The following is a 23037-nucleotide window of genomic DNA, read 5'->3' on the forward strand; positions in this document are numbered from 1 at the left end:
GTATTTTACACTCCCACACCCCTCCAGCTTTTTAACTTTCCCGTGGATTTACTTTCCTTTTTCTCTGCATTTCGGAGGTTAGCACCAAGACTACCCAAGATACTGACTCATGCGGGAATCTATCGGAGGTGGAGAGAACTGTTGTGAGGAAATTACATATTTTGTTTTAATGGAGCCAATGACATGACATTAATGACTTGAAAATACGTTATAATGCATTTGAGTGCTACAGTAATGACACATGTTTGTAGGCTAAACCCAGAAACGAGTTCGAATTTTAGCACTTCCGGTGAAAATCCAAAAGCCAATGGAAAAATCAAAGGATTTTGTCAAAGGAAAACTTCTGGGTTGGCATCAAGCTATCCTAGGTGTATATGACTTTCTTCTTTGAGACAAATACAATCAGAATTTTATTTTAAAACAAATTTCTGGATCTTCAAAGCTTTATATTGGCAGTGAATGGGTGTTGAGATTTTGAAGTCCAATAAAGTGCATCCAACCATTATAAAAAGTACTTCACACGCTTTCTGAAGTGAAACGATGCATTTGTGTAAGAAAAATACTTTTTCCATTTTTTCATGAACTTACACTTTATAAAGTTTTAAATAAGGATATGCACAAATGCATTGCTTGACCTCAGAAGGCTTAGTGGAGTAGTTTATATGATGGATGGATGCACTTTATTGGACTTCAAAACACCCATTCAATGCCATTAAAAATCTTGGAAGAGCCAGGACATTTTTAATATAACTCTGACTGTATTTGTCTGAAAGAAGAAAGGCTTATACACCTCTGATGGCTTGAGGGTAAGTAAATTATGGGGTAATTTTTATTTTTGGGTGAACTATCCCTTTAAAAATGCCTAAGCACAATATTCATTTGTGAATTAAAATTTAATAATATGTTCTTGGATCATAAACTGTACTGATAACAAAAACAATACTCTAACACACACACACACACACACATATGTGTGTATATATAAAAGAAATGTTCTGCTGCTCACCAAGCCTGCATTTATTTGATCCAAAATATAGCAATATAAAAATATATATAAAATAAATTTAAAAATATATAAATATTTTACTATTTAAAATAACTGCTTTCTATTGAAATATATTTTAAAATGTAATTTATTCCTGTGATCAAAACAACATTTTCAGCATCATTACTCGTGTCATATGATCCTTCAGAAATCGCTCTAATATGCTGATTTGCTGTTCAGGAAACATTTATTATTATTATTATCAATATTTACAACAGTTGAGTACATTTTTTTCAGGATTTTTTCTTTAATGAATAGAAAGATCAGAAGATCAGCATTTATCTTAAATAAAAAGCTTTTGTAACATTATACCATTCAAAACCTTGGAGTCAGTATAATTTTTTGGGGTGAGGGGGGGAAAGAAATTATAAAAATTAATACTTTTATTTAACAAGGATGCTTTAAATGGATCAAAAGTGATGATAAAGACATTTATAATGTTACAAAAGATTTTTATTTCAGATAAATGCAGATCTTCTGATCTTTCTATTCATCAAATAATCCTAAACAAAATCTACTCAGCTGTTTTAAATATTGGTAATAATAATAAAAATGTTTCATGAACATTAAATCAGCATATTAGAATGATTTCTGAAGGATTATGTGACTGGAGTAATGATGCTAAAAATTCAGCTTGAAATCACAGGAATAAATTACATGTTAAAGTATATTCAATTAGAAAACAGTTATTTTAAATAGTAAAAAAAATATTTCAAAATTTTACTGTTTTTCCTGTGTCAAATAAATGTGGAAAAGGACCCTCAAAGCTGTGTGTCAAGGTCAATAAGTCTAAATAAAATAGCAGATAATTTGACCTTTTTATGACAAGGCAAGTTTAGTTCGGGTTATAAAATGTAGCACGACTCCATACAAATCTAATGATATTTGTGAATTAATAATTCATAATACATGTGCTTGTAAAATAAACAAATAAACCTGAAAAAATATATTTTTCTTTTTTTTTTTTAAATAATGATTAAAACGTATAAAACCATCAAGAATACAAAGAGTGCATTTCTAAGAACTTGTCAAGCCCATGTTTGAAGCTGCATTTATAAAAGATTTCTCTTTTCTTTATTGTGGATGCTCTTATATGTCATTGACCTACTAGTCTACTTTAAAAAATGAATCCCTCCCCAACTCAAAACATGCGCTGACACATAGCCTACAGCGTTTCACAGAAGTGCTCCCTGGATTGATGAGCGCCACGTACACATGATGATAAATTTGTTGTTTGTAACTCTTGCTTTGAGCTTACAAATCCCCGTTTATACACTCCAGTGAAAGAAACACCATCATTTCCCAACAAAACACCAATGATTCCTGACCATGTATGAAAAAATGTGATGCTTTTTGTAGACCTAGCTCTTTAAAATTCAAATACATCCTTTTTCAGTCTTTACAATGCATATTGTATCAAGTCAATGAAAGTTTAAAGAAGAATAAATCATGTGCTCTTTCACACAAAGGATAGAGTTCAAATTCTGTGCTTTCGGTCACTCAAAAGGTCTGTCAAAGTTAGTAACAAAGGGAAATATATAGCTGTAGCATTAGGTCATCAACTTTCAAGTTGCCATAGCAGCATGTTCATGCAAGATACAAAGGTCACATGTGAATTCGAATATAAGAAAGTGTTTTCACTTAAAACAGGGTGCGTACAACTCAAAACATGACCTATTTGTTCTTTTTCTGTTACATGCCACATCATGTTTTCACCAGTGTGGTGTTTTCTCACCAAGCTGAGGTTTTACTGCACTGTTTAAAATATATAACCTCATATATTAGGCAGTTAAGCTTCTTGGTTGATTCACCGTTTTGCGTAGATGTGGTCGTAAAACTACGGACTGTGTAAAGTGTCTCTGACGTGGGAGAATGTGAGGTTGAATGGAAGATAGTGGAGCTGGTGGGGCTTAGTGCATTGAGGGTGAAAATCACACGGAAACCTGAACTTAAAGCTGACTTGAGTCACTTCCTCTCAGAGGAGAATAAAGGATGCCTCCCACAAAGAGAGAGAAAGACAAGAAACCACCTCCACATCCGCAGCAATATAAGAAAAGGGCACATTGTGTGATGTCATGAAAAGCAGAGCGTCTTTTTAATCAGCTTGAAAGGAAATGGTAAAACTTTTTACACACCCTTCCACTGACTCTTGAATTGTATATAAAGGCAATATACAACATTTGTACATTTAGTCTATGCACCGGCATCCTAATGCGTGCCAGAGTGTCGGAGGCCCTAGAAAGAACACACACCAAGGGCCTTTTGTGTCCAAAATACCGAGTCGAACGTTTTTTTTGTGCGAGAGAGCGTCCTTTCACCCATCCCACCTCCTCTGTTGTGTTTCGTCACCGTTGTCTTGAGTCGCATAGCCGAACGCAAAAGAACTTTGAGAATTTCAAGACATTTTCTGGCGGGACAAACGGATCCGCCACAGATGCACAGCAGTGGGTCTCTCAATACAACGGCTTGACAACTGTCTGTCACTCTGTTTGCTGCAGTGATGTGCGACAGATGGACAGGATAGACCACATAGATTTCATGCAGACAAGATTTAAGAAGGTATAAGTTAAGACTAATTCTATATAGATTTAAAAGAACTTTTATATACACTGCCATTTAAAAAACGTGGGATCAGTAAGATTTTTTATGCTTTTAAAAGAAGTCCTTCTGCTCATCAAGGCTGCATTTATTTGATTATAAATACAAAAAAAACCTGTAATATTGTAAAACATTATTGCAATTTAAAATAGTGGTTTTCTATTTTAATATACTTTGAAATATAATTTATTTCTGTGACAAAGGGTTGAATTTTCAGCATCATTACTCCAGTCTTTAGTGTCAAATGATCCTTCAGAAATCATTCTAATATGCTGATTTATTATCAATGTTGGAAACAGTTGTGCTGCTTAATATATATATTGGAACCTGTGATACTTTTTTCTGGATTCTGATTAATAAAATGTTACAAAGAACTCTAACAATATACTGTTCAAAGTTTGGGGTCAGTAAAAAAACAAAGAAGTATTTAAAAGAAGTTAATACTTTTATTTAGCAAAGATGTTAAATTGACTTACATTGTTAGAAACGATCTCTATTTTGAATAAATGCTGTTCTTTTTAACTTTTTATTAATAAAAGAATCCTGAAAAAAGTGTAACAGTTTCCAAAAAAATATTAAGCAGCACAGCTGTTCCCAACATTGATAATAAATCAGCATATTAGAATAATTTCTGAAGGATCATGTGACACTAAAGACTGGAGTAATGATGCTGAAAATTCAGCTTTGCATCACTATAATAAATTATATTTTAAAGTATATTAAAAAAGAAAACCACTATTTTAAATTGCATTATGTCATAGTATTATTTTTTTTCTTTGATTTTTTTAAACAAATAAATGGGAGCTCTATTGCTATAATTCAGCAGATTTGCTCAAACTTGCAACTGATTTGTCAACCAAAAAACCCTAAAAAATCTAAATTATATTGAGATTTGAATCATTTTCAGTCTCAATCTAATACATATATATGCCTTCTATCTTAATAAAACTATATGTGTTCTCATTTATAATTACATAATAATATAATTATCATACAGTTCATAATATAATTATCGTATGTTGCCTTTTACATGTTTTACTGTTTTATGAATAGTTGTTTCATTATTGTTTTACTGCTTAAAAAAGTCGTATAAAAGGCTTTTAATGGCAGATTCCATTGTCACAACACATGTGACAACAAACCTACCACGAGAAATATTTGCTAGAATGTAAACAGCATTTAATGTGGCATTATGTGTTGTACATCTGCATTTTCCTGACCTCTTCACGGTTAAAGGCGGTTCGCTGTGAGCAGAGCTGAGGGGGCTGGACCGTAAAACTTCACCGGCGGAATAAACCAAAACACCTGCCACCGCGCAGACTTTCAACACACGGAGACGTGCAGCGTGGAGCTTACGTGACAAGAAGACCAACACATCTTCTGTTTTGTATTCAAAGTGGCAAACGTTGGAGATATTGTCACGAAACCTGCAAAACACATCTTGACTTTTGTTGCCTTTATCTCCTCAGCTGTCTAGATAAGAGCTTAGAAGTATCCTCGGGAATTCCGTGCACAAACTGCAACTTTTATCGCCGATTTTTTGGACTGACTGACACGCCCCAAAAGTGGGATTTCAAAAGGCTGGAGCTATAAAGGCTGTTATGTTTTTATGAGAATCTTTTGGACGGATTTCATAATTTCAATAAGGCACGAGCTGTGCTCACAGAGACGGTAAGGAATGTAACGATAAAATCTCACCTGCGCCTCAAGACATCAAATACACGGAGCAGCAGACTGAAGGAGCCACAAGACCAGCGAATCAGGTGAATATACAGCACTTCTCTCAGTTTCGAGGTAAAACAGTAATAAACTTCCTAAAGTCTCAAGAGAGCTTTTTATCCTCAGGGAGATGATAGGGAATTCACTGGGCAGGATAAGAAATTTAGAGGATTTAGTTTTTTGTAGCTGAAAAATTGTGCGAATCAAAGCAACTGTTTATATTTAACAGTAATTCTACAGATACAGACACTCCAACATCACCCCACATACGACATCACCCTACAATTTGTGTGTGTTATATAAATAATTGATTTTTTGTACCTTTTTGTATTTAACATAATATGTCTGTACCAGAAATAAAATTCTACAGTACTACTAAAATTAATTTTACTTAATGTTATAGAGAAACTACATAGAGAAATGGGAAAATACAGTCTGATAATTGTGTTTACTATGGCTATGAGCTGATTTAGTAATGGTTTATGCACTATTTGAGGAGCTGGATACATTGACTAGGGTTAATCCAGAGTGAATTTAGGGTGAATCTAAAGCAGCAATAAAATATAGTCTGTATGCACATTTTCCAGATGGTTCTTTGTGTGTTCGGTCAGGTTTCTTTTATCTTTGAATGTGTGTATGGGTGCTTGAATAGTATACTTCAGGGCATTTGTTAGAGCAGCTGCAATTTCTTTTAACATTTGTAATTTTATGAGAAATTGTATTCTAAACTGTTAACTGGCATGAGTTTGTGTGGTGGTTGTTTATGTAGGTATATTTTTTATAGATGGCTACTGCTTTCATACAATGTGACATCCAAGCTTGAACTTGATTCCTTCAGTATTATACGAATAGTTTTAAAGAAAGGGGCCAAAATCATTTGAATGTCGGTTCATAAAGTTTTGCATAAAATAATAATGATTGCAGATTCATTTTTTATAGAGATTATCAGTTTACAGTTCATTATATCTTCATTTTAATTGTTTAGTATAAATATATAAAGCTTATAACTAAAAAGTTACAGTTAACATAAGAGGCAAAATGTGCAAAATCCTGCCCACTTTAGCAAACTCAGACCTATCAAATCTGTTCAAAATTATCAAGTACTAGGCACTCTAACATCACCCTACAATTAGTATGTGGTCTATAAATATTTGATTGTTTTATATCCTTTTTGTATTCATCACATGATATTTGGACTTTAAAAAAGAGAGATACAGCAGCCTAACATTTTGTCAGTCACAAAAAAGGGGAAAAAACAGACACGTTGGAGTTGGATTTAATGGACGTCATAGATTGCGCTTGAACATCCATAATTCATATGCTGGCCATTCCGGCAGAGGACGACTGATACATAATGCATGCTAACAAGAAAGTATAACAGTTTACACCTGTGAAGTTCCACTCAAGATTTAAAACAGCAAATATGTCACTTAACAGTTTACTTGAGTGATATGGATGTGCATATACTGTATCTATCTATCTATCTATCTAATCTGTCTGTCTGTCTGTCTGTCCTGTTAGGTTCGATGTATAGCAGTGCTGTGTGTGTGTGTGTGCTTCCTACTCTTTCCCCTCAAACCAGTGCCAGAACCAACATGTAAGAACACCTGAGTGTCTGATGCTGTTGAATGTGTGAAGGAGAGGAGACATAAGACAGATCTGATCTTGCACAGAGTGTGAGTTTCATAAAGAGCCAGTGAAACACAGTAAAACATCAGAGGATTTTTGAAATCAGGTTCAAAAGTGAGGACGCTTTGAGCTGGAAAAGATGATATCAATAATTTGTTGGTTTCCGTAGTCTTTCACAAGAGCACCTAAGATCACAAATGTGCATTTGCAGCATTCAGACCAATAATTCTTCACTCTTGTCTAACACTAGCACAGCAGCTATGATCCCAATCTGATGTCTACATAGCCATGATACACATCTACATGAACATACAGAGAGATGACTATCTCCAGTGCCTTTTTTTCACTCTCCGCTCTCATTTACCAACTTTTCTATGCAATCTGCAGTTCTCTCTCACTCTGTGTCATCTTGCAGTTTGGACATGTAGTACATTCCTGGACAAGCCCCTAGATGCACTTTGAATGTGAATTTGAACCTGTGACAGCTGGCAGAGCCTGGACCGGTGTTTGTGTTTGTGTGCGCGCGTGAGTTTGTGGAAAAGGATTAAGCGGGTTGCCTAGTGTCAAAACTCTTGCCTTAAAGCAAAACACACAAACAGCCGAGAGCAAAGCTGTGGCATACACACAGGTGCAGTACTTATAAGTGCTAATAAAAAATGTCTAAGTTGGCATGGGATTTAAGCTGATTTAATCATACACCTCCAATGAGTAGAATGCATGGACATATAAATCCCAAGTATGCGAGTGCCTGCTGTGCTGACATCACTCACATACATCATCAGCCAGCTGATGATGTCATAAAGCGGAGCCCAGGATCAGTACCTGATGGAAACTGATCTAAAAGAGGCAGCAGTCGCAGCCCTGGACTCCAGCGAGATCTTCCAAGTTATAACAATGAGCAGCGTGACAGGGCTTTGCAGCAGCTTGGAGTGATTTGCCACCTCCAGCTTTTCCCAGGCACATGGTTCCAAAAGCTCTAAATCACAAGCAGTCATTTTTGAGTCAGTTTTGTGGGAGGTCTATTCATTTATTCTGAAGTACATTAAATATGCAATTGGGTTATTCTGTGTCAACTCAACCAGAGGTCCAAGAAACAACATGCATTTCTAGTTTCAGCATTGCTTATTCTTCAGACCTTTCTCTTTAAATACAATCAGTATCAGCTGTATGTAAAGTGACCAACCTTTGGTTGTGAAGCACCGAAAATGGGTAATATTCAACAATCTGAAAATAGAGCGTGATTTAGATCCCCATATCTCTGGGACTGAACGATGCGGAGGATTCCAAAAGAAAAGTTTATTAAGAACTAGAATCTAAAATCATATGGCGATATCTTTAATACTTCTTGAATTATAGGCATGCAAACTTTGGAAAAAGAATATTTATGGCACTCAGACAGGTATGTTTAATGCAGTTGGTTTGACAGAATAAAACAAGATACATTTCTAGTTTCAACATAATTTCTTCTTTAGACATTCCTCTTTAATAGAAAAGAAGCATCATATTTTTGATTGACCCACATTGGATTTTTGACCACTGAAATTGTGTACAATTTAACGATTTACCCCTGGAGCCGTATTGAAATTTCAATATCTCTGAAAACGAACCATGTAGTGCTTTAAAAATTAAGATGCCAAAAGGAAAGTTTGTTGAGACCCAATATCTAAAAGAATATTAAGGTATCTTAAATAATTCTTGAATTACAGGCATGCAAACTTTGGAGTAAAAACGTAAAAAAGTGCTGTTTCCCAATTTTTGAATGGTCATCATTGGCACATAATGTAACAAAGATCGCTAAAGTACAGATTTTACTAATAGAACTACCAATCTCTGTGTAAAAATAACATTATGATGCTGCCATCTTTCTGAAGTCATTTTTAACCACCGTAACTTGACTCTGAATCTCAGGTGAAAATGGCCATTTTGACCCCTCTAAAAAATAGTAGATTACTCAGTAAATATTTATCCATTACATTTAATATTTTGCCTTTCATTAGTATACATGTTAATCTTTCTTCAGAGGAAATATTAGCAAAATCAAAAATTTGAGTCGTGAAAGTTTCTGAAATTTGGTTGATTTGACAGAATCTGACCCAGTTCATTAAATATTAAGAACTTACCAATTAATTACAGCTCTTTTTGATGTTTTATTGAGAGCATGATGTCAGAAATGTCAGGTTGAAACAACTGTTCTAATATCATAATTTTAAAAAAAAAATCATTTAAAATTTAAAAAATGTAAAAAAATCATTATAATTTTTTTTGTATATTTAGTAAAATATATATTTATATATATATATATATATATATATATATATATATATTATATATATATATAGCTCAATTATACAGTTTTTTTCTTTTTACCTTTTTTAAAAAATATTTAATATAATATTATTTAGATTTAATATTTTATATTAACTTTCTTAAAAAAAAAGTTCTTCCAGTTCTTATCATGAACACTCTTTAATCTTTTACCTGTGGTTTTCTTTAATCTTTTACCTGTGATTATTACGCCACTTTTGCCTTTCGTTCCCTTGTACTCTGGTCACAAACCACAGTTCTTACACTATCATAATCTGCTAACTCTCTAATAAGTCTGTGCAGTTGCACCGGGTGGATGAAGATGATTAACGGCACCTGTTTTTCCTAAAATAAAACTGACACCATGATGCATAAATGCTGACCCTCTAATGCAGGCCTGAAACCTCTGTCTTTGCATGGAGTTCAACAGAGGAAGGTGTGACAGGCTGGGATTTGTCTGGCTGTTACATTTCAAGGCTAAATATACTACAGAGTAGTACAGTACAGTAGTAATGTTTGCTTTCTGTTCCTTCTGTCGTCTGTCTAAATCCAACTGTCTCCATCTCTCTTCCTCCTCTTCATCTCCCATTTATTTCCAAGCTATTTTTTCCTCTCCTCGTCCTTCGTCTGTTCTTCCTTTGTCATTTCAGGCTCTTCCTTTGTCGAAATCAGTGATAAATATAGCCTCTATGTCCAACTTGTTTTATTTTCTTTCTTTTGTGTGGGTTTGTATAGGTTGCCTGCGAATGGGTCTAACTATGAGACTAATGGAAACGAGACTCCTACTGTTGCTGTGGGCTTTGTTTGTGTTTCAAGTGGCCTGCACACATCGCTCCGCTCCCAGAGTACACCTGGCTTTTAAAGGTGAGCGCAAACATTATTCATTACCTGTCTATGCATACTCAAACACTCAGCTTCTTTCTTTCTCTTTTGCATACGCCCACATTGTCGTACGTCCACACATGTACACGCTTAGTCTAAATGAGGCTGTTCCAGACTTCTATTGTTGTTGTATAAAGCTAGTTATATGCAGAATGTTATAGACCAACCATAAACCACACCCTTCCTCTTGAAAAAAAACAACATTTGAGTTGTGTCCAAAATGACTTGGTATACACTATATACTGTCTAGTGTATGACATTTATATGGCTAATTTGGTTAGTTTGCCCTTCGCTATGTAATTAAAGCTTCGACCGTTTAGTGCAATACATATTCAACATTACTCTCTTCAGTTTCTTGGTTATATATGTGCATCATCCACATCTTGTCTGGGTTTTTAGTGTGAACATACTCCTCACATTATTTATACCACATAATAGTGCATAAGTATGCAAATTGAAATGCAGCTTTTGTATTTTCAGAACAATATTTTATGTATGAATCATTTTTCTAGTTAAGAATGTATTTGCCTGCAGGAAGGTTGTGTCAGATTTAGCTTGTGGGGAGCAATTTTATAGCTAATTATGTACACACACACACACACACATACACACACATAAACGTGTTTGCCTAGTTTCCTATGCAGTGCCAAGTAGTTCTTGGCTGAAAACAAATGGTGGATGTTGTCAGCAAGGTTAAGGTGGAGAACGTACTGGATCTGGGTGGGTGTCCTCAGTGGAGCATATTCCAGAGAACCTCTGAATCCTGTATATTGTTTATTGTTCAGAATCGCTTAGTAATATTTCTCATTTCCTGGATTTTAAGATGAGATAATGTAATGTGGTGTCACTGGGGCTTTGTGAATTCCCATCAAATTGAAAGTTTCTTCGGTTTTGTGCACCACATTTGATTCTTGAGTAATAGAATAAAAAAAAAAAGTAAGTAAGTACCAAAGAGCATTGTAGATTAATCTGTTCAACATATTTGGAGGTCCTCTGTTCTAGTGCAGCCTTCTGATTCTTACATTTTCATATGGCATGCTTGCTTTGCTATCACTGCCTTGTTGAAAAAAACAGCATATGCTGGTTAGGTATGCTTTGAAGCATGGCAGCTGGTTTAAGCTGGTCCTTAGTTGGTCCATAGTAGGGGTGGGACAATACATCGTTTCGTGGATTGATTCTGAGATTTTCTGAAAGCATCACTATTTTCTTTGGGATCAATTCGGAGCTTAGATTTTAACAGCAGATGGTTTAACAGTTCTAATGTAGTTTTTATCCGCACACTCAAATATTCACGAAGAAGAGTGCTGAAGAGAACTTGTGTGTTCGGTTGACTCATGTAATTTCACCTTGACTCAGAATGCTTTTATGAAGCAAGATTATTGTAAACACAGGCCACTGTGAACACCCTTGTAATTCGCTTCAACCTTCAAATTGTATAAATGATTATTTTAGGTTCAAGTGTGTGTAAGGATTTGGAAACAAGCAGAGCAACGCTGTTTCTGAAGCAAGCAGTGCCATCTGCTGTTCAAAACTAAGCTCAGAATTGATTTGAGAAAGAATCGCGATGTGTTCGGAAAATCTCGAATCGATGCTAAATCATTTCTTGGTTTGCGTTGCAACGATTTATCACCCCATCCCTAGTCCTTAGCTGGTTTAAGATGGTTCTGAGCCGGTTATAAGCTGGTTATGAGCTGGGTTAACTTGGTCATGTGCTGGTCCTATGCTGGTCCTAAGTATCTCCTGCTAAGAGCCAGTTCATAACCAGCTTATAACCAGCTCATGACCAACTAAGGACCAGACTAAACCAGCTCAAACCAGTTGTCATGCTTCAAAACATACTTAAATAGCATATGTTGGGGTTTTTTTTCGAACAGCATTTGTCATTTGAGATTAGATTAGAGACTACAGGATGGCTTCAAACTGATTTTTAGTTCAGTTTTTTTAACCATAATCAGACAGAAAATCTAACAGGGTCAACAGCTGATGGCAAAATAACCATATTTTGCATTTCACATTAATTTATTAAATGCATTAGTCATTTTTAGGCATTTTTTGTAAAAAATCACACTATTCATGAAAGTAGAACACCTTATAAATGACTTTAAAAGTACATTTATTGACAATCATATATTTTTACTTTCTTTACCTCAGCACACTTTAACAGACATTTACATTTCATTTATATTTAAAGGTCTAAAGCACCCAAAAATGATAATTCAGTCATTAATTACTCACCCTCATGTTGTTCCAAACCTGTAAGATCTTCATCCATCTTTGGAACACAAATTAAGATATTTTTGCTGAAATCCGAAAGCTTTCTGACCGTGCATAGACAGCAATGCAACCACCACATTCAAGGGCCAGAAAGGTAGTAAGGACATTGTTAAAATAGTCCATGTGACATCAGTGGTTCAACCTTAATTTTATGAAGCTACAAGAATACTTTTTGTGTGCAAAGAAAACAAAAATAACGACTTTTTTGATTCTTCATTCAGATGTCTCATATTATTTATTTTAACAATGTGCTTACTACCTTTCTGAGCCTTGAACGTGGTAAATAGATTGCTGTCTATGTAGGTTCAGAAAGCTCTCGGATTTCATCAAAAATATCTTAATTTGTGTTCTGAAGATCAACGAAGGTCTTACAGGCTTGGAACGACATGAAAGCGAGTAATTAATGACAGAATGTTCATTGTTGGGTAAACTATCCCTTTAACTTTAACCAGATTTAAACTATTGAGTTAATGCCTGAGGATATACCTGATTAATTTTATAGTAAAAATGTTACTCTTATATAAGGTGGAAGGTGTAGTTGTCTCAAGAACCAGTGCTGTAACTCCTTATGTGAGGTTTTCCTTGTTTGCTATTCTGATGTATTTCTGTTGGTTTTTAGTATCTTTCTCTTTAAAGGGAATCTGACACAAAACGTTTGTTATGGAAAAGTTTAGGGATATTCCCACAGATTTTTTTCCCAGCATCCTCCTCTCATAATTGTACATCTTGAAAGCATCTATGAGATCTAAATCAAAGCCATTTCGAACAATTATAGTCATTGTCAGCTGTCAAGCTGTCACCCTCGATCTTGAGAAACACACGCATGCATGCAGTCACTTCATACACACATTAGCGCAACTAATACGTACACAGGTATCCACACGTTAAACAGGCCCTCTAATTACGCTTTTGACACAGGTTGAAATATGGGCTGCTTAACACATACCTGATGTAAACAAGAATTAAAAGTGTGAATCACTTAAGAGGAATCCTGTCATGTAATGTTTCATCTGAATGTGTTGAAGGTGGAGAGATAATTACTCCTAAGATTATAAAGCGGTCCATCTCACACATATGTGGGATTGAAACTCACGTGCATTATTGTTCGGAAAGTACTGTGGGATTAAAAACAGCGAACATCGAAACTCAGCAACCCACCAGAATATAAGCACAATTTTAGATTTGTTTGTGTTTTACCCACCGGACTATAAACAACTTTTTCCAAAAAGCCGCATTTTCCCTAAGTCACTCTATTTTAGTTTGCTATTTCTGCAGGGCCTCATTCTTTGCTATGGAGCAATAACTATGACCTACATAAAACCTTGGCTGGACTTGAGTTAACACTCAAAGCTATGTTTGTTGGTCTTTCTTAAAATATTCTTTATTTTAATACAGCTGCAATATTATGACAAAAATCATTATTGTCAAATTCTTTATTTTGTCATAATGATTATTTATATCGATACAGAAAACAATATAAAACATTTTTGTTACATTTTGGGCACGTCACATTCTGGCTTCACAGACAAACATGTCAGTCCATGACGTTAGCCAAATCTACCACAAGTTATGCAAAAACTCCCGTTATAATCAGTGAAGCTATGAAATCAGTCTTTTATTTATATCGTATCTGTCTTGTTTATGATGAGGGAACTTGCGAGTGTGCGCATTCATCAACAGCTCCAGTGTTTTCAGTGCCTCTGATTGGCCAATGCATTCCTAAGTTCAACAGATTGGTTATAAGGCTGAACACTGCACAAAACGGCATGTAAAAGCAATCTGATGCAGTGTGAGCAAATCTAAATGTAATTCTGTGAGTTGACACTTTTCATTCATTTTCACATTACATTTTAATCGCAGCAGCTGTAATACATTGTTTAATTATGCAGAGGCATTTTTTGTCCTTTGTTTTGAATTTATGGGACATTTTAGTTAATTTTTATGCCATTTTTCCCACAAGCCCTTGTTAATCTCCAACCATATTAGTTATAGACCAATTCGGTGTTTGGAAATAGTGATGACTTTTTTTTGTGAGGGAAGATTATCTGGTGACAGAAAATGACAGTTTTCAAGTCGAGTCTATGGAAGCCATGGAATAAAAGAATAAATTTCAGTTTATAATTCACAATTCTGACTTCATTCTCGCAATTCCGAGATTATATCTCAATTCTGATTAAAAAATCAACTCGTCATTTTCTCTTTTCCCCTCGGCTCAGAATCATGAGTTTATATCCCACACATCTATTTTGTTTTTCCTCAGAGTTGATAAACTTGCTATTTTTTAGTTAAATTGAGTTATAAAGTCCAAACTACGAGCTATAAACTTGCATTTAAAGAAAAAAGTCAAAATTGTGAGATAAAATAGGTAAATGTGTAAATATGTAAGATGTTATAGGTTTAAATAGTATTTCATGCTATAACAGTAATACAATATGTCCCCTATGAACTGCATATGTGAATATTATGTAGACAAATTGTTTAAATCAAATCACATATTTGTTACCAATTTATCAACAACAGTTAATATTGCATGATTATTTCACATATTTTTATATTTTGATTACATTTTCTGTTATCTAACACTCAAAGTTCATCCTTAAAAAAATAATTTAATAATTTAACAATGAAGTAAATCTCAAAATCCATTTTCATACTGTATAGGGCTGGGCGCAACAAGACAGTCAGAAGGCTTTTTTATCTACACATCGCCATCATTTACCATGGATTTACTGTAACACTCACTGCACCATGGTTTTGTGGCAGCAATGTGGGATATTCACATTAATTTTATTGCAGGAGTAATGGTATATAATTATAGTATGTATGTATTTGTGCTTAAGCTATAGCATTTATACTGAATGTTTTTAGACTACCTTTTTCATACAAATAGGCTACCTATAAAACCATGTAGTTATATTTTTACCATGGTATTGAGGTACCATTATGTGTGGTTTTAACTGTGTTTATCATGATTTAAAATGTATGCTTGCTACTATGGGAGACCAATGTTTAATAAAAAAAAAAACTGTGTTAGAATAAATTTAACAATATAAAACTGAGGTTGCTACAATTTTTACAGATGTTACTGATTGATAATGAACAAAAATTGACCTCTGCATCCTCAAGCTACTATCAAATGTGCATTTCTAAGAGACAAAAAGTTATATTATTATTATTATTATTATCATCATCATTATCAGACAACCCAAACCTGTTTCTTGATTTGAAACAATATAACTCATTAGAACACGCAGAAATTAATTTTTCTGTTTAGATATTTATTTTGTTAAGGAAAAGTAATGGTCTGTTTTTCTACAACTTTCACTTTGAAGCAAAAATTTGACTTTAAACTTGAAAGAAAGAAATATTTGACATTTATCGTGATAATTATCGATATCGACTGATATGAAAAAAAAAAAAATTTGCCCATATCTCCCAGCCCTAACACTGTACTTTCATATTGTATAATATTGTCTAAAATCACTTGCATTTGCACTTGTAAAACAATTGTTTTTATTATTTTAATTTTTAATTTAGGCAAAAATGTTATGTTTGTTATATTTTAGTTATCAGCCAAATTGTTAATATTGATGCATCGCTCATTTTTTGAGGTGGGACATGAAATGGTCTGATGATGTTTATGGACGACTGACAATAAGAAAACATTCATTACTTCATGACCAATAAGTAGGCATGCTTCTATTTTCCAGTAAACAGTGTTTGATGTCTCAATCTCAGTGATGCCTGAGATTTAGAGAATTCAATTGACCCCTCTGTTTTTCACAAACTATTCAATCAAGATGGGTTAAAGGTGCCTTGAAGGAAATTCATAATGACGTTAGCAGGACTCATGAGAAACAAAACCTGTTTCCAATATCAATCACCTCATGTTTCATATTTCCCATTGCCCCAGGCTCATATTCCTCCTGCTTGTGCCCTGATAAAACCTAATTGAAGAGATGACTGGGTTGAATTATATGCCCTCAGTAATTTGGATCTAACTAGTTATTGTTAGCTTCGTCTTGTCTTTCATCACCCGTCCCTGTAATTCCACTGAAACTCTTTGGCTCCGATCCAGTCCGTTTCTGCTCTCCCATTTTCCTCAATTGCAATGTATTTTACCCTCTTCCACTATTAAGCCCCCTCTCAACCTCGCCACCACCCTCTTTTTCACATCAAGAATAGCTGGGTGGAAAAATCCACTTGTCTCATTGGCCTCTCTATTTTCTGCTGTTATCTGAGATGGATTGTTCATTGTTTGCCACCGGGATGGTCTTTGTTTCGGAGGCGCCTGCAGATGAGGGAAGGTCTTTGTGCAACTCTAGAAAGTGTACCCAACTGGAGACTATGAGAACACTGCGAGAAACTGGAAGAAAGAGTGAAAGAGGAACGTGATATTCTACAATGGCCCTAGTTTGTAACCTTGCCCTATTATGATTAAGCAATTTACTCAGGCTGTTGATCAATTTAATAATTTATTCAGACTATGATATGCTGATTAAATAATTAAGTTATTGAAAATTACCTTTTTATTTATTATTATAATTCAAAGATATTGTGGCAAATTAGCAACTTTTTAAATATATATATATATATATATATAATTATTTATTTTTTAAATAAAATTAGTAGAAATATTAATGATTTATTTACTTTAGCAAATAAAAGATTTAGAATTTATATTTCAGCTTAGTTAAAACATTTTTAGCTTTTATTTAGATTTTTTTTATGTTATGTTTTGTTATATTGGAGATTGATATCTGTTTGAAAGTGCACAAGTCTGTGGTATTGTTAAGTCCCTGTTGAATTCTTCTCACAACAAAGACTTCCTGCAGGATGTTGTATGACTTGCCTCACCTTTGTACCAGCGTCTTTCACCCGTGATTGTAACGAAGCCTGTGCTGCATCCACTTTGGTCCACTGCAGGTTTGGCAGAGGTGCTGTGTCCGGTGTTCTTTCCTGACGGTAAAGGAAAGAGAGGGAACAGGATTGTACACAAACTCCTTCCCTTTTGCCCACCCAGTTCCGTGTCCAACAGATATCCGATCATTAGCGGTTATTTTAGCACCCACACTAGAACATCCTGTAAACACACATTTAAACATATTAGATACTTTTAGCACATTAACAACGTCACTAAAATGCCCACGTTTCCTGTGGCTAAACATTTCCATGGGTGTGTAAACATCCATACGGATGATCGTCTAAGGAAAGATGACAAAGCTCATTGACAAATCGGTCTTCCGCTTGTAGTTTCAGGTTTTGGTGTGTACTTTGCAATGTAAAAGGCTACAGTGAGCTTGAATTAAGCTACATTCGAATGCTCGCCCTGTCGCCCAGTAGGGCAGCACTTGAAATATTCAGCTCTTAAAAGCTCATCAGACACACTGAAAATGACTCACGCTCTTTAACCCACTCTTACATTTATTTCAGCATGACCTATAAGATGCAAGCCTAAGAAAAAGCTGAATTTATAAGTGTGAAAACAAATCTCTTAAAGGGATAGTTCACCCAAAAATGAAAATTCTGTCATTAAATACTCACCCTCATGTCGTTCCAAACCCGTAAGACCTTCGTTCATCTTCAGAACACAAATGAAGATATTTTTGATTAAAACCGAGAGCTTTCTGACCTTGCATAGACAGAAACGCAATTGACACGTTCAAGGCCCAGAAAGGTAGTAACGACATTGTTACAATAGACCATGTGACAATGGTTATAAAGTTACGTGAATACTTTTTGTGTGCAAAGAAAACATATATAGCGACTTTATTCAACAATTTAGAATCTTCTGTCAGCCTTTGTTGCACATACACAAGAGGACCCGGCGTTCTGACGTATATAGACGTTTGTCTATACAATCATTCTTAAAGTGACAGTTCCCGGACCATTTATTTTTCTATTGATATATGACTTTTTTTCATGGAAAACTCTCAGAAATAAAGTAACAAAAGCTGTCACTAGGGCGGAACCTTTTCAAAAGGTACACTTTTGTACCATTTAGGTACTAATATGTACACATTAGGTACTAATATGTACCTTTAAAGTACTAATATGGACTTATATGGTCCAGGTTGAGTAAATATTAATAGAAATTTTAAAAGTTAATATAATTACTATGACAGTATATACTACCAAAAGTATGGGATCAGTAATATGTTTTAATGTTTTTGAAAGAAGTCTCTTATGTTCACCAAGTCTTCATTTATTTGATCAAATATAGTAATATTGTTAAATGTTATTTAAATTTAAAACAACTGCTTTCTATTTTAATATATTGTAAACAATTATTTATTTCTGTGATGGCAAAGCTGAATTTTTTTAAAGCAATTACAAAAAAAAAAAAAATATATATATATATATATATATATTTTTTTTTTTTTTTTTTTTTTTTTTGGAGGATTCTTTGATGAACATCAAAACAAAAATCCTCAAAACAGCATCTTAAAGTTATCACTTTTTTCAATTTAAATTTCTTTAAAAAATGACTTACTAATATACACTAACTTTTGAAGTGTATTGTGTAACAGTTCAGTATAACAAGAAATTCAGGATGTTACAGCATATGACATGGATGAATCTAGTCAAGAGGATTAGATGCGGAAGGAAAGATTAGTGTATAATTAGTCAACTATGAATGTAGCTTATGAAAGAGTTTCAGGACTTCATCCTCAAAGGAGAGCATTACATTGTGTGTGTAAGACTTATCCAGAACAAGGGAAGAAATATAAAAGAACAGCTTTTTACAAATTTTAAAAAGTGTTAGAGTTTGAATAAGATCAAAAGTAGTAGAGTTTAGAAAGAGAAAAGAATGCTCTCCAACAGGACTAAATACATTGAGGCACAGGATTTCCTTTAAAAAGTTCTCATGTAGATGTGTCAACTATCACTCTTTCCTAAAAAGAAAGAATGCATTACATTCATCAAAACAAAAATAACAGTAAAGACACATTACAAAACTTTCTAAGTGAGTTAATGCCAGAATTTTGGCTGAACTATTCCTTTAAAATCTTTCCTATCTATTATTAGATGCTTACGTCTTTCTCTCAGGCCTGAAATCATCTGATCATAATTCATAACCGACACAAGTCTACGCTGTTAAACATTCACACAACATTAACTGCAATTCTTGCATCAGGGCCTGGTGTTCTTTTGAAGTCCTGTGACAGTCTGCAAGAATGTCTGAATAAACGGTTCGTTTTAACTCCACCGAATTTCTTCAGTTTAATCTTTGCCTTCGAGACTGAATACTTGGCCCACATGTGGAAGTGTTTTTCTATTTGCCGGCACTCAGGAAATGTTTCTGGAACTGTGGTAAGTGCAGTTTGCTCCCAAGAGCCACTAACTTACGCTTCTCGGCTCTTCCTTCCACCTTGAAGAAGAGCTTGCTGAGAAAGGGCGGCCCAGAACACTGCTACTACAAGATTTTTATTTTAATGATTTCATCTGGAAAAGGAAATGCCCACAGAACTACGTTTACCCCGTAACACTGAGAGCACGTTGGTTCAGTCAGAAAGCAGATGCGTGAGGAGAGAGTTAACAGCGCCCCCTATAGATAAAACACTGTATTACTAGTAGATCGATCAGCGTTTTCCACCCTTTCTGTCTTGTTTGCCTTTTTATGTAGTTTAATTAAATACTTTTAGTCAGCAAGGACATTGAATTGATCAAATGTGACAGTAAATTAATCTCCATTCTGTTTCAAATAGATGTTGTTCTTTTGAACTTCCTGTTCCTGAATGTTGAATCTTTTGTCATTCATCAGAACTAATGGACACTCGAACAGCAAGGCCATTTAGTTTCTCCTTCAACACCAGTGACTACCGGATCTTGCATGTTGACCCAGACCAGGGGCGGTTGTACCTGGGCAGCCGTGAATATCTGGTCTCTCTGGACATGCAAAACATCAACAAAGAGCCTCTTATTGTAAGTGATGATTCAAATGAATCAATTCCATTCACAGTGAAATGACATGAAGAAATTAGCACCCAAACGCTGACCCCAGAAGAATTAAAGTGTCAGTGAATTCTTCTCATACTGCTGTGGGTGTTTTATGTCTGTAGATCCACTGGCCGGCTCCAGCTCAAAGAAAGGGAGAGTGTCAGATGACTGGGAAAGGCAGGCATGTGAGTCAGTTCTTTTGATCTAACCACTCTAATTAGTACTAAATGACTCACTAAGTAGGATGTAAGACTCTTGGTACGACCCATATCAGGGTTAAGTGTTTGTGTGTGTGTGTGTGTGTGTGTTCTCAGGGAGAGTGTGCCAACTTTGTGCGTCTAATTGAGCCGTGGAACAGGACTCACCTGTACACCTGTGGCACAGGAGCTTATAAACCCATCTGCACCTTTATCAACAGAGGCTGGAGGGCTGAGGTACACACAAAAACACAGAAACATACTGTTTATACTCATATGTAGACACAGAAATAACCCAATGCTTTCCCTGCTCTGTTGTCCATAGGATTATCTCTTCAGACTGGTTCCTGGATATGTGGACTCTGGAAAGGGAAAATGCTCTTATGATCCAAACCAGGAAAATGTTGCAGCCCTAATTAGTAAGAAACAATTAATAAAGATTCTGTCATTGTCATTGCAAAACACATTAGAGTTTGTAATAGTAGTACTTGTTATAATAGGAATTGCATTGGTTTTAACGGAAACTGTAATGGTCCCTGTTTGGTAACTGGCTTCTTTAAACAACTAAATCCTAACAGAATATGTCCCAAAACACAGTACAGGAAACCACTTTTAATGGTTTTAATGGTTAATATTTGATGGTTTGTGATGTTTGTAATTTCTATGATGGTTTCTGTAGTTTTTTTTCTCAACAGAGACGTTAACTGAAACATATAGGATAACAGAAAAATGACACAATAAGATAACAGAATCATAACATCACATAGAATCATATGTAATAAAATAAAATAATAACATATTACATATCAGAATAATAGCATATAACCAAACATCTTACCATAACCATAACATTTTATTACTTACAAGATTTATAACATTTCATTACTTAACTGATTTATAACAGATTTATAGCATCTTACATAACAGAATCATAACAGAACATAACATATGTTCAATTATATTGGTAATTATTGCTAATAACTTAGTGGAAATTTGTTTACATATTCATTTAGGTATATAGTTGACTGTGATAAGGTTTTAAGTTGCAGTTTCTAATGGTATATAATATAATTTAGCGATAACCCAAAACAGTAACGTGCTTTGCAACATCAATTAATTCTAGCCCATATAAAAATACATAATATGCAGAATAATTAACTTTTTTCCCGCCAGCGTTTTTTTTATCATTTTCACTAAAATTTCATGGCCTCCAGAATATTTAATATTTAAATAAAGAACAGAGCCTCTACTCAAAAAAAAAGTATTCTGGCATCAAACATACACTACCACTACAATACACTACAGTTTTGAACAGTAAAACGTTCAGTATTTTTAAGAAGTCTCTTCTGCTCACAAAGCCTGCATTTATTTGAACCAAACAGTAATGAAATATTTTTACTATTTAAAATAGCTTGTTTCTATTTGAATATATTTTAAAATGTAATTTATTCCTGTGATTTAAAAACTGCATTTTTAGCGTCATTACTCCAGTCACGATACTTCAGAAATCATTCTAATATTCTGATTTGCTGCTCTAAAAACATGTATTATTATTATTATTATTATTGTTATTATTATGCTGAAAACAGCTGAGTAGAATTTTTTTCAAGGTTCTTTGATGAATAGAAAGTCCAGAAGAACAGCATTTATCTGAAATAGTAATCTTTTGTAGCATTATAAATGTCTTTATCATTGCTTTTTATCAATTTAAAACATCCTTGCTACATAAATGTTTTAATTTATATAATTTCTTTCTCAAAAAAAAAAAAAAACCTGACTCCAAGCTTTTGAATGGTATAGTGTATATTGTTACAAAAGCTTTTATTTCAGATAATTGCTAAAAAAATGTACTAACTGTTTTAAATATTGATACTACTACTACTACTAATAATAATAATAATAAATGTTTCTTAAACAGCAAATTAGCATATTAGAATGATTTCTGAATGATCATGTGACACTGAAGACTGGAGTAATTATGCTGAAAATTTAGCTTTGATCAAAGGAGTAAATTATATTTGAACATGTATTCAAATAGAAAGCAGTTCTTTGGAATAGTAAAAATATTTCACAATATTACTGCTTTTACTGTATTTTGGATCAAATAAATGCAGGCTTGGTGAGCAGAAGAGAAGATAAAATAAAAACATAAAAAATCTTACTGTTCAAAAACTTTTGACTGGTAGTGTAGGTACGTTTCATAGACAGTCATGTTTTTATCAAATACCACAGTACGATGATCAAAGCAAAGATGTATTAGATTGATTCCATCAGTGCTCCCAAAGCCTCACAGTCCTTTACCACTTCCTGGTTTAACATTTCACACAGTAACATTAGGCAGTTTTAATTTTTATGATGTTTATTCTAGGTGATCGCGTTATTTTTATGCACCTTACATATGAGATCACTCGTTCTCTGCGTCTTCCTCACCTGTTTCACAAATCATCT

The 23037-nt window shown here is 34.3% G+C and overlaps 1 protein-coding gene across 1 annotated transcript in view; it reads left to right on the forward strand.

The window, feature by feature from the left end:
• The first annotated feature begins 3499 nt into the window (after positions 1–3499).
• The window catches only part of sema3ga (sema domain, immunoglobulin domain (Ig), short basic domain, secreted, (semaphorin) 3Ga), a 29770-nt gene continuing 10232 nt past the window's right edge, over positions 3500–23037 (forward strand). Inside the window, exons 1-7 of the mRNA XM_051117018.1 lie at positions 3500–3604; positions 4880–5406; positions 10031–10159; positions 20217–20377; positions 20515–20577; positions 20707–20826; positions 20915–21008. Coding sequence (XP_050972975.1) covers positions 10042–10159; positions 20217–20377; positions 20515–20577; positions 20707–20826; positions 20915–21008 — 556 coding nt within the window. The 5' untranslated portion in view covers positions 3500–3604; positions 4880–5406; positions 10031–10041. The remainder of the gene's footprint in view (positions 3605–4879; positions 5407–10030; positions 10160–20216; positions 20378–20514; positions 20578–20706; positions 20827–20914; positions 21009–23037) is intronic.

Source organism: Labeo rohita, chromosome 8, assembly GCF_022985175.1.
Source record: "Labeo rohita strain BAU-BD-2019 chromosome 8, IGBB_LRoh.1.0, whole genome shotgun sequence".
Taxonomy (NCBI): domain Eukaryota; kingdom Metazoa; phylum Chordata; class Actinopteri; order Cypriniformes; family Cyprinidae; genus Labeo; species Labeo rohita.